Here is a 12,795-nt window from a genome sequence, read left to right as displayed (position 1 = left end):
ACCAGCATTCCAAATATAATACGAAAACAAAAAAAATAGACAAATAACCCACAACCCATTAGTAGGAGAGTAATGGATTGCGGTCTCTTTCTGGGAACAGAAAAACAAGAACGAAAGAGGCAAGGGCATAAAGAAAACTCAAAAGTTTTATTGATTAGCTAAAGCGCAGCAAGCAGACAAAACAGAAGATGGGAATATAAGGGGGGGCATTTCAAAAACTCGGAAAAATAAATTGTCTCAATGTGTACTTTCAGGAGAATGCTGTATCCGACTTAAATTTACTGACTCAATTGACTCTGGCATCGCTGCCTCAAATACCTCAGTAGACACATCAGTGTGTGGAAGAGTACCACATTTAGCATCAACAAACTTCTCTTCTTTGACGTTATCATCAGCCCCCATCAAATCTTTACACACAAGAGGAGCAAGGGCATCAGTTTGGCCCACCTCTTCCACAGACAACGAGTTTTCTGCAAATTTACTTTCCTGAGCCACATCCACAACTGTATCAGCTCCTTCATCCATGCTAGTAGGGAGATCTGATTTCTCGGTCGGAACAGCTCCTTCATTCATGCTAGTAGGGAGATCTGATTTCTCGGTTGGGACACCTCCTTCATCCATGCTAGTAGGGAAATCTGATTTCTCAGTCAGAATAGCTCCTTCATCCATGCTAGTAGGGAGATCTGATTTCTCGGTCGGGACAGCTCCTTCATCTATGGAAGTAGGGAGATCTGATTTCTTGGTCAGGACAGCTCCTCCATCTATGGAAGTAGGGTGATCTGATTTCTCGGCTGGGACATCTATGGAAGTATGGAGATTTGATTTCTCGCCTGGGTTCAAACCCATTGGCTCACACAGCTCCTGAAGTGCGGTTTGTGAAAGTACAACCTCCTCAGAACTGAGAGAACTAACAGGGAGATCAGTCCCCTCATCACCCTCTTCTACTAGCCCATCATCCGCCAGACCGGAGCATTCAAGTTTACCATATACTGAACTTGAATTCTCTAATTTAGGTGCAGGATAGGACACACCTAGCTGACCAGAAAAAGTAAAATGTCCACCATTTGTGAATTCAATTTCCTCCCTCCTCTTCTTGTAAAGGGAAATGGCTTTCTGCAATAGGGACACATCATCACATTATTAGATAAGAGAAGTTAGACAGCGTGGATTTATGTATATAAAGGACAAAACTGATTCACTTAAAAATTGGGCAACTAGGTTGGGTAACTATAACCCATGAAAAATTCTGTTCTCATCTCACAAATAAAAATTGAACACAAATACTATCCCGCATTTTCTCCGTTGCTAAAAAAACATCATAAAGAGCAAATATCTTCTGCACATAAATGAAATGGAGACCAAGACGGAAGTATGATTGTTTTTCTCCTAAAACAAAGGTGAAACAAGATATGTGGAGCGAATAATATTAACAAGACATCATAACTGTAAGTAACCCCAACAAACATGCATTTCAAGAGTACATAATATAAGACACTAATCCTAGGTAACAGAAGCATAAGCAGCATAGCAACATACAAAATTATTACAAAATAATATAGTTGATAACGGTATTTCACTTCCCAACTCGAAATGCATATACATCTTGCACAACGCACACACCTGAAAAACAGAATCAGCCACAGTAGCAATGAGTGGAACACTTGAAAATTTGCTGGGCAGCGTTACATTAGATTCTACAGCACCCTGCTAGAAGAAGAATAAACGTTAACTTCCAGTGATGAAAGATATAAATAAACAAAGAAATAACTCAGTTACCCGCTTTACCTCCAAGAACAAGATCTTTGAGTTATCAGATGTCAAGATCTGCTCAACATCCATTAAACTAGTACATTGATCAAACAACTCGGGCTCTGTCAGATCTGCCGAGATATCAAGCTTTTTGAGGTAAACATTGCTAAGACTAGCTTCTTCTTTCCCTGATGACTCAACATCAATTGGTAGCTCTTCATGATTAATTTTCAAATCTTCTAGAGTGCTCCTTCCAGGAACACTGCTGGACTGAAAACTGATATCATTGCTTTCAGTATCTTGATCTGTCTTCTTTTGCTCACCCAGAGCTTGCTGAGCCAACTGAGCAGCAAAAGAATTATCTGGGCCCTGAATTGAACAGACCTCCTTCTGTGAACCAGATGGCAGCTCCACACTGGTGCCCCTTATTGGCCCTTTCCATACATCACCAATTGTCTCCCAACTCCGACTATTGTTGGACAAAGTCCTATTCTGGTCCCAGTCTGGCCTTCCATAAAGGTGAGCTTCTTCACCAAAATTGTTAGCATCCCACCCATGCAATGGGGGACCGCATGAATCATCTAGTGGAGTTCGCCAACCCATTGGGCGCCCATGGCCAGAAAAGCGGTCTGCATCTGGCATATGGTAAGGAACCCCAGGGTGACTCAATTCCATTGAAGGCCTAACACCGAACATTGGTGGTCCGGGAAACTGCTGCATTGCGGGATGAAAACCAACAGGAGGTGGACCATGCTGGAAAGGCATGAAACCATTTGCCAGAGGTGACTGCCAATTTGGAACCCCCTTCCAAGCATTTCCTTGCATTCTTCCTATAGTAGGATCACTAATTCTTCTGTGACGGTTGGTTGACTTCCCTCTACTGTCGTCGTCCAAAGAGCCAAACATTGATGGGCTGTCAACCCCAGACCTAAATGGAGGAGGGGGAGGTAAAGCAGACTTTGAACTGCCTGAAAAGTGACTCCCTCTGATAAAAGGAGAAGAATCAGAGGCATTATCTCCATCCATTTGAGATAGTTCATCACCTGCAAATGCATCACCAGCAAAGTCACGATTTCCTCTGCCTTCCTTAAATTCCCTGGAACCACCACCACTTCTCTGTGTTGAATCCTCAACATCAAGACTCCGGCGAACCTCGGATCTATTCAAGTGTCTTCGCTCATTGCTCGCTGAAGTAGGAGATCTATCCACCAACTGCATGGGAGAACTGCGAACATCTGATTTAAGCCGTCGTTCAGCTGAGTAATCTCCAAGAAAGATGTCCTCCTTCTGAATCATTTTCTCTGTTGAACGGGATGAAGAAATTCTCTCAATTGATGCACCAGAACCACCATAATCTCGAGATGTTCCACCATGTCGAATCCTTTCTTCATAAGGATACTTGGAGTCTTCTTGTTTTGACAGCCTGGTGGGCACAGAAGGCAGAACATATCAATGTCAGATTTTGTTAAAAGTTAAAACTGATCGAGCAAACAGACAGACTGTTGGCAACAGGAAATTAATCAACATTAGCATCACCCATTAAGCAGAAAAACACAAGGTCCAATAAGACAACTAGATCTCTCGTTTGCGATCAAGAAGGTTTTATCGAGCAAAATTATTAAATCCTCTGGTGTGACGCACAAGATCTTTTTGAGTAAGGTAATATGTCTTTTTTGAAAATGTGAGGTAATACCATAAGCGAAACATAGCACCGCTGCTGTTTTTGAAATATTAGCACAAAAATTCCAAACCTCAACTTAGCATCCAAAAGTTGCACTAAAACAAACAGAAATTGTTCATGAGAAGGCATGAGCAATATAACCAATGATTAAGAAACTATATGGGAGATCAACAATTCCAAGATTTTTTGGTAAGGAATAATACCAAACCAAAAGAGCGGAAACAAAACAGAATAATTTGTATTCTAACTACCTGATAAGTTACTCGAATTTTAAAAGGGATTGAAGCCAAAATTCAGTACGAAGACTACCACTACTAAAACCAAAAGTTGTAATCATAAGTAGCGGCACCATCTTCCTTCACCTATCTCACACCAATATACCTTCAATCAAAACAGGGAAAAAGGCTTCTGAAATGCACACGGAAAAGGTTATGCGCAAATTCGCTAATCACCACTAGCATTCATTTTTCAGTGAGCAACAAGCCCATCTTTGAACTATATCACAGCCTATTAATCACAGTAACCAGAGAAATAATACTAAAGTTATAGGAAAGCCAACGTACATCATTTATAAATGTGAGTTATTCTACAAATCACAAAATCCACACTTTAAAGAACCCACGAGGTAGCTGTTTCATAATAAAATCAAATTAATCAGTTTGGAAAGAACATATCATAAACCAAAAAACATCGCTTGCTTTGCCAATCCACTGAAACTGAGCAGACCGCATATAAAGACAGATTCATCTCTGCTCATGGAATAAACATCAGCGACGCATTAAATAATCAGACGTAAAAATGAGTTTTAGCATATCGCTCACTATGTGCTCACCACGTCATTGTGTTCAGTTTTGGCATATGTTCAAAAAAATAAGTTCCTAGTTCTCAAATTTGAAACTGGTGCTGTCTAAAGAAGTTAACCAAACATCCTCATCATTCAATCAACCAGCTAATATTTTCCTTGGTAAAAACTCTCCAGCCCTACATCGCACCACCTTATTACAGTAAATGTGGTCTCTGGGACAACTAAACACACCTTGACCTAATCTACAATGCAACCTGCTACAACACACAACAGGAAGTGCTGAATAACAATGAGCTCACACCAAGGGTTGTAGCAGCAACAAGAACTTGAGAATTCTGGGTTTATCGCCTACACCTCATCTACTTAGCCGCCTTGAGGGGGCAATACAAATTGTAGTAGCTACTAGCCAAAAATAAGAAAAGCACACTTACGTTGGCGTAAAAGAGGTTCAAACCCTACAAGGTTACAAACATGGGAGAATAAGAAGTCGAAGCATGATTATTCGAGAAATCAAGTAAACAAATAGATGATTTCAGTTCTCGCTCATGGATCACATCTACATTGGCATACAAGAAACAGCATGTAGAAGAAAATTGGTAAATACTTGCCTGTAATTATCTCTTGTAGTATGAGGTCCAGCACTAGGCGAAGTCTTCCACCTGCTTTTTTGTGGAGTAACTTCTGCATCAGCATTCCTCGAGGTAGACCTTCCACGATCAGTGACAGACTCTACTCTAGCACTGCTTATGGATCTCTTCTCTGCTTCAGATCGCTGATCTTTACTGCTCCGAGATCTAATATCTCCAAGGTCCTCTTTATCAAGCACTCTCCTTCTTCCTGGCTCATCTTTATACCTTGCACGATCATAACCAGGGTTACCTTCATGCATACCTGACTTCCTCAAATGCAAATCAGAAGAATGACCCTCATCCCTAGAACGCTTCGCATCAGACCGGTCACCTGAATGGTCTCTCGGAGCACGTTCATCCCCATACTTGGCATCATTGAGTCTCCTCTTTTTATCACTTTCATCTGCTTCACTACCATCCTTGCATCTGCCATGTCTTTCAAAATCGTCCCGGTGCTTCTCATCCTTGCGCCTTTTATCTCTTTCACTGTCTTCTCTATACTTGATGTCGCTCTGCCTATCATCTCTTTCACCCTCTTCATGATATCTATCTTCATCATGATGGCCATCTTTCTCCCCATACTCTCGATACTTACCATCCCCATGCCTGTTATCATTGTCACCATCTTCACGATATTTGTCATCCCTACGACGACTATCTCTTTCACCATCTTCTCGATATCTACCATCCTTGCGCCTATTATCCCTGTCACCATCATCACGATATTTGTCATCCCGGCGTCTGCTATCTCTGTCAACATCTTCCAGGTACTTGTCATCTCTACGTCTATTATCTCTATCACTATCTTCTCGATATTTATCATCACGCCGTTTTCTGTCCTTATCAACATCCTCACGATACCTACCATCCTTGTGCTTATCATCTTTATCGACATCTTCCTTGTACTCTTTATGTTTCTCATGTCGCTGTTTTTCACCTTTAGTACGTTCAGACCTCGAAGATAACCGTCTGTCATCGCTCTCATTTATGTCATCATCATATTTATCCCGATCACCAGGGATTTCTCTTCTCTTCCGTGCCCTTTTCTCAGCATCTTTGTCCAAGTCAATATTTGGTACCTCATTTTGGATAGTCCACTCTATAAAGGTCAAAGAGAATTTACAAGATAAAGGTTAAACACTTAGCAATTACCCCTTTAATGAATAGGAATCACATTAACCAACATAGTAACGATTAGAGCAATGAAGCAATAAAAATAACAACACCAAAAAGTATCTTGATACCATAATTATTTTTACTGGATAACCTCTAACACCAATCTTTACAGGTCCCCCACATTACATAGACGTATATGATCCAACAAATAATCCTTCTTTACCATGACATTACTACAGCTTGGCTTAGTATATCCAAGGAACACTTGCACACTTAAAAGAAAAAATGAATAGTAATGTTCATGCAAAGCAATTTCATTGACTAGCAAAATTCAACTTCAAAGCCAAGTTAAAACCCACAACTCAGAGGGGAGAGTAAGATAATCCTCTAACACCAATCTTTACAGCTCTAACATCAAGTTACAAAAAATATCATGTTCACTACATGGAAGCATAGAGGAAATTCCACAAACAAACACCCAAATATACACATTTTCTTAAATAAGACAAGACCAAATGAATGCAATACAAACGTAACTACAGCAGTTTCTCTCGCAATTCACCATCAGGAACAAGATCACTCATGTCATAACTGATAGAGACAATCTCCATTTCCTTTGACCGTGTCCTCCACATCTACCAGACCAACGAGAGTGAGGGAGGGATCTCTTTTTGCCTTATTTCCATGAAGGCTCCTAGTTTAGAGTTTAAAACAGTTTCCCACTAGTGTACCCAACTCAATTAACGCAGAAAAGAATCATCTAAATTCTGGACAAAATTCACAACGGGATCCTGCTACTCTTATACCAGACATAGTGAGAGCTTCCCCCACCAAAAGGAAAAACAATTTGACATGTGCATCTCCACTGCAAATTCATTATGCAACCATACCTACTTAGATGCTTGAACAAAAGAAGGGTACAGAATTTACTTTCCTGGAGTCACATTGGACCAGAATATTATACCCATTTTTAATCTTGGAAATGTTAGAACTTGAACATGTTAAGATTTCAATTATCGTTTTAATCTCGGAAATGTTAGAACTTGAACAAATTATGATATCAATTATCGTTTTCTATTAAAATTATGTTTGGGATATTCCTAGAAGGTAGTAACAACAACTCACTAAAACCTAAGACAGTAAGCAATGAGCATGATCAAGTCTTCCTATAACCAAATTAAACATTCCAATAAAGCAAATACCACTCAAATAAGTTACCTTACCAGCAGTTTCTCTACCTTTTTTGTTCTGCTTTTCTTCACTAGCATCACCAGATTGAGACCCTTGTTTCTTCACATTGTCAACATCATCGCGCTTACTCTCATGACCCTTCTTTTCCCTGTCTGACCCTCTCTCCTTTTCCTTCACCTCCTTGGAATCCTTGCCTTCTTTTCGACCAGAATCCTTCTCAGATTTCCTCTTTGACTCCACTCTTCCACTCTTACTCTCTTCTTTTTCCACCAATGAGGCAACATTACCTTCTTTCTTACTGCTTTTACTTTTGGAATCACTTGAGCTCTTTGTTTCCTTCCCCTTAGAACCCTTATCTGCATCAATTTTCAAACTTTCTCCCTTCAATGCACTATCAGCAGCACCATTCCATCTATCAGCACCACCACTACCCGCCTCTACCTTCTCTTTCCGACGCTTAGAAGAAACATACTCCTCTGAAGCATCACCATTTCCATACCCACTTAGATCTTTACTATCCTTACCTTCCTTAGATTGGGAAGAATGTTTTCTCTTCTCACCAGAACCTGAATGGATTGAATCCTTAGAAACCCTAGCCAGACTATCCTCCTTACTACTCCTCTCTTTCTCCTTCTCTTTCTCCTTGGTTTTCATTTCCTCATCCGAATCCGAGTACGAATAATCCCTACCCTCCTTCGGACTATGCTTACTCTGCTTATGCGATTTATGCTTTGAACTCCGAGGCATGACTGTAAATATCCCAAAACCTAAACCTAAACCTCTTTTTTCAATCCCTTAACCTCCGAAACCCTAATTCACTCTCCAACACTCTAAACCCAATTCAAATCTAACAATCAACCGCCGGTTCCCCCAATCAGTAAAATGACACAAACTTCCACAAACCCTAACTCCCTTCCAGTTCCACAACAACAACAACAACAGAACAGCAATTAAACAGATTCCATCAGAATCCCCCACCGCCGGAATGCAACCGATTCGAATCTGCCGGAAAACTCGCCGGAAACTTCCAGAAAGCTCTTGACCTTAATTCTTCGAATCGGTTTTCGATATAGAATACAACAATATAGTCTACAGTAAACGTATATAGATACGTATAGAGAGAGAATTTATAGAGAGAGAAGAGAAATTGGGGAAATTTATTGAGAGAGAAGATCGGAGGCGATGGAGTTTGTTGGCTGCTAAAAATTGAAATGTGGATTCGAATTGGGGTATCACAGATAATGGGATGTTATGTCGAAAATAACCTTGATGATTGTTTGTTTTTACCATAGAGTTAGGGCTAACACCTACTATATATACCCTCTATAAGTACTCGATTAAATATCGAACTGTTTTTAGTCAAGGGTATTTATGAAATTTCTATATTTTACTATTGTGTAGAAGAGTCTCGAAGCAGGCGCCTCTCCGTCGGCGTGTCTACTTCTAGCCGAGGGAAGATCTCAACACTTCTTACTACTATCTAGAAAAAAGTCTAGATACAACTATCTCTAAAGGAGTCTAGATACAACTTTCTTTTTGTCGATGTGTCTACCTCTATCCGGGAGTATTTATGAAATTTCTATTTTATTACTCTCTATAAGAGTTTAGAAGTAGGCTCCTCTTTGTCGACGTGTCTACTTCTAGCCGAGGGTATATATGAAACTTCAATACTTCTTATTATTATTTAGAAGAGTCTAGAAGCAGTCACCTCTTTGCCGGTGTGTCTATCCGAGGGGTATTTATGAATTTTTTTTACTTCTTACTACTTACTATCTAGAAGAATCTAGAAGCAAAAACCTATTTATTTATGTGTCCACGTCTAACCGAGTGATATTTATGAAAACTCTATTCTTTTTATTACTATCTAGGAGAGTCTAGAAGCAGGCGCCTCTGCGTTGAAGTGTCAGCTTCTAACCGAGGGTATTTATAAATTTTGTATACTTTACTTCCATCTAGAAGAGTTTAGAAGCAAGAGCCTCTTTGTTGACGTGTTTGCTTCTAGCCAAGGGATATTTATGAAATTTCTATACTTTCTCCAAAGAGGTGCTTGTTTATAGAAGCGTGTAGGTTTTCGTTGACGTTCCTGCTTCCAGTCAAGGGTATTTATGAAATTTCTATACTATTTACTATTGTATAGAAAAGTTAGAAGTAAGCGCGTCTTGTTGACGTGTCTATTTCTTGCCGAAGGGTATTTATGAAATTTCTATTATTTCTCGAATAAGGTGCTTGCGCTTCTAGAAGTTGACTGCTCTTCATCGACGTGTTTGCTTCTAGCCAAGGGTATTAATGGAATTTCTACTTTACTACTCTCTAAAAGAGTTTGACCCATCTTCGCCGACATGTCTACTTCTAACCAATGAGTACTTATGAATTTTTTATATTTTCATCGAAGAAGTGTCTACGTGTAAACCCTTCTACATAGTAATAACACTCACTCTTTTTAAATTTGTTTATATTGTTCTTTTAGTCTTTTGAAAATTACACAAAAAAAATAATATAAATTTAAGGAAAATCTACTTATTATTTGGATTATAATCTATATCTATATATAATATAAAGGAGAAACATAGACAGGGTGATGTGACACCTCTCTATAGTCTCCATTTTTTTTCCTCTTTTTTTGAGATTTTTTTTCTTAATTCTTTTCATTAAATATTTTATTTATTAAATAAAAAAAAAACAATCATATCTACTATTCTAATTTAATCTAATGAGTTGCAAAAAACCTCAATATATTCATATTCTCTACTTAAATAACATGTATCTTCAACTCATTCTTATGGATTATCAAATTTATAAATTACAATCATCCATAGAGATGTTGAATATTCATTTTTTATTTATCTCATTCTTTCTTTCTATTAGAGTAGTTTTTTTCTCATTATTTCTTTCTAATAGTGTAGTTTTTTTTCTCTTTTAAAAAAAATAAAAATTATTCTTCATCTTTTCCATAAGATATCATAGAAAAGATAGTGACATGATATGTTCTTCACTTTGATGAAGATATCAAAGATATATTCTTCAAAAATTCATTATAGAGAGATGTTCACATTAATTTAGTACAAGATTATCAAAGTGAAGAAGGAAGTTTAATTATGTTGAAAGATTCATCAAGAGAGATGATCATATTAGTATAAAGTTTGAATGCTTCCAATATTTTAAAGATTCATTAATGTATTGTTTTGATTTCAATATTCTAAAATTTTGCCATGCTTGAAAGTATATTATCTATGATACATTTCTTATATATAGCTATTACATATTGTTGTACTTAAAAATCTCATAGAGAAATGAAGTTGCACCTCTCTCTGGCCAAAGATTCTATTTATCTTTTTTTCCATAACTTTTTATATTTTTCTATTTACTTATTATTATACAAAAAATAAATACATCAATTACTACTCCTCTATTTATTGTTATACTTAAATGTCTGAAAAATTATTTACACTCATTATTATTCTTTGTTACAAAAAATTAAAAGTCTCAATATTTACTACTTTAATATTTCAAGATATTTGTCTATTTTTTATTGTATTTTTTTTTCCTCTTTCACTTTTGTTAAACACAATGGAGTAGTACAAAAAGAGAAGAAGTTGATTTGCTTACTTTCCTAATAAAACTTAAACACCCAAAAAATGTTACTTTTATTTATTTTAAAATTCTTATCTCCATAACTTATACCTAATTGAACTTTTACTTTAATTAATATTATTAACTCTTTTTATTTAAATTTTTATATTCATAACCCTCAATTATTTAATTTCAAAATTTAAGATACCTTATGATATTAATTTCTTCAATTTTGTCTATATAAATTCATTTTTTTTCATTAGATTCCTACTCAAGATTATTATTTTTATTCCATAGTTGAAATAGTGATATTCTATATTATTGTTATAGTATCATATTTGACTCCATGAAAAGACTCTTGGATATGGATAGAAGGGGTGTCTAATAAAAGCTCAAAAATACTTGCATTGATTATATGATTTTTTATCATCTTTGTTTTTGTGATTAAGGACTTGACAAAATTGTGTTGTTATTTTTCTCTTTTTACTTACTTTTTCATATGTTCTCTCTCTATATATATTTTTAAAAATTTAGGTTCTTATAATTTTTTTAATTTTACTAAATTACATTTTCATTTAGGCTCAAATTAGTTATTTGTAACTTTGTCAAAACACAACTAACTACGCTAATAGACGTTTAAATTTTATTACTCATGGCTCAAAAAAATGCATCTTAAGTTTTGAAATACGGAATTATTAGGTATTTCTTATGGTGAAGAACCATTTAAATTTGTTCACTTCTTCTACTTCTAATGAATCACCATAATAATAAAAGATATATACGAAAAATTAGCTATAGAGGTTTATTTAGATGATAATGAAAAATAATTATTTAGACGATGATAATAAGAGAAAAAACAAGGACAAAGAAAGGTTTAAATATCGAAGAAGAAATGAAATAGAAATATTTATCTCTACTTCCTCCTATTTTTAGTTTCATCACTTATTTTTCTGAACTAAAGGAAGATTCATTGGATAGTAAATTTATCATTTGACAAAAATAAGAAAAAAAATCAAGTCCTTAAATATGTTTATCCGAATTTTATATATTAACATCATAATATATGAATTTTTTTCTTAATAAATTAGTCTTTTATTTTGTTTAAACATTTGATAATAAAAATGTAATTCACTTAAACTCTAATTCTACAAAAATATTTGTATTGTGATTTTATCATTTTTCTTATTTCTATAATTGATTTTTTATTTTTTTGTATCATAATTATTTTTTAAAAAAAAATTACATATATATTTCATAATTGCGCGAAGTGCGGCCAAATTCCCTAGTCATGAATTAAAAAAAAAAAAAATCATGAACAACATGAAAAAAATGTAAACAAGTTGAATTAGATATGTTTATAAATCTCCAAGTTTAGTTTGGTTCTAAAGCGAGCTCAAGTTCGATTGAATTTTTAGGAGTTTAGATTTCATCCTATTCGTAAATTTAATGATATCAAATTTAACTAGATTTTTTTCGAGCTTTCTCCGCTAATAGCTTATGCAATAGTCGACCTTATAAAGCTCACTAAACTTTGTTTTCCTCTCCTTTTACATATCAAGTAGAAAATAATCGCTCTCGTTCTACAAACAACTTGTTTCAAGCTTTGAAAATTAGTCAAGAAACGAGACATTGATACTTTTAGAGACATTGGAGCGTCTAATATAATTGACCTTCTCTCTTCATATGTGAAACTTCAAAGCATATATTAGATACACATAATAGTAAAAATTAGCATAGAGATGGAGCAAATGTTGCTTTAAGAGTCATTAACAATTGAATTTAGGTGAATTTAACCTCATAAGAAATTAGTAAAACTAACTACAAAGATAAACTTCATAAAAAATGTCGTTAACTAATTTGTAATTAGAATTCCATCTACGAGTCATGATTCTCTCTTTATTTCTTTCGAACCATGTTTAAAAAAATTGAGAAGTTATCAAAAATAATTTTTCTACCTCACAAAAATATAAATAAGGCATGTACCCCACCATTTTCAGACTCCGCTTGCGTATGTTGTTGTTATAAGTCATGATTCTCTACGAGTACATCCTACA

General features: G+C 35.8%; 1 protein-coding gene across 4 annotated transcripts; it reads right to left on the bottom strand.

Moving 5' to 3' along the window:
- Window positions 1–128: 128 nt before the first annotated feature.
- Window positions 129–8,405, bottom strand: LOC125878224 (uncharacterized). 4 transcript variants are annotated; one of them, XM_049559430.1, is made up of 5 exons: window positions 7,219–8,405; window positions 4,844–5,963; window positions 1,777–3,172; window positions 1,621–1,704; window positions 129–1,113 (listed from the first exon to the last, which is right to left on the bottom strand). In XM_049559430.1, the coding sequence occupies exons 1-5, from the start codon at window positions 7,916–7,918 to the stop codon at window positions 238–240; spliced, it is 4,176 nt and encodes a 1,391-aa protein (XP_049415387.1). In that variant the 5' UTR covers window positions 7,919–8,405; the 3' UTR covers window positions 129–237. The 4 variants fall into 4 exon arrangements, with proteins under 4 accessions (XP_049415387.1, XP_049415383.1, XP_049415384.1 ...); XM_049559426.1 differs by having other exon boundaries at window positions 7,204–8,404; XM_049559427.1 differs by having other exon boundaries at window positions 1,621–1,707; window positions 1,786–3,172; window positions 7,204–8,404.
- Between the last annotated feature and the right edge of the window lie 4,390 nt (window positions 8,406–12,795).

Source organism: Solanum stenotomum, chromosome 10 (assembly GCF_019186545.1).
Source record: "Solanum stenotomum isolate F172 chromosome 10, ASM1918654v1, whole genome shotgun sequence".
Classification (NCBI taxonomy): Eukaryota; Viridiplantae; Streptophyta; class Magnoliopsida; order Solanales; family Solanaceae; genus Solanum; species Solanum stenotomum.
This window is presented reverse-complemented; position numbering and strand designations above follow the sequence as displayed.

Coding starts and splice junctions, on each gene's coding strand:
- LOC125878224 (XM_049559426.1), bottom strand. CDS start 7,918: ATGCCTCGGAGTTCAAAGCATAAATCGCATAAGCAGAGTAAGCATAGT. Junction 3,173..4,843: donor ACTACAAGAGATAATTACAG/GCAAGTATTTAC, acceptor TGTGCCCACCAG/GCTGTCAAAACAAGAAGACT. Junction 1,705..1,776: donor TGTTCTTGGAGGTAAAGCGG/GTAACTGAGTTA, acceptor TTCTTCTAGCAG/GGTGCTGTAGAATCTAATGT.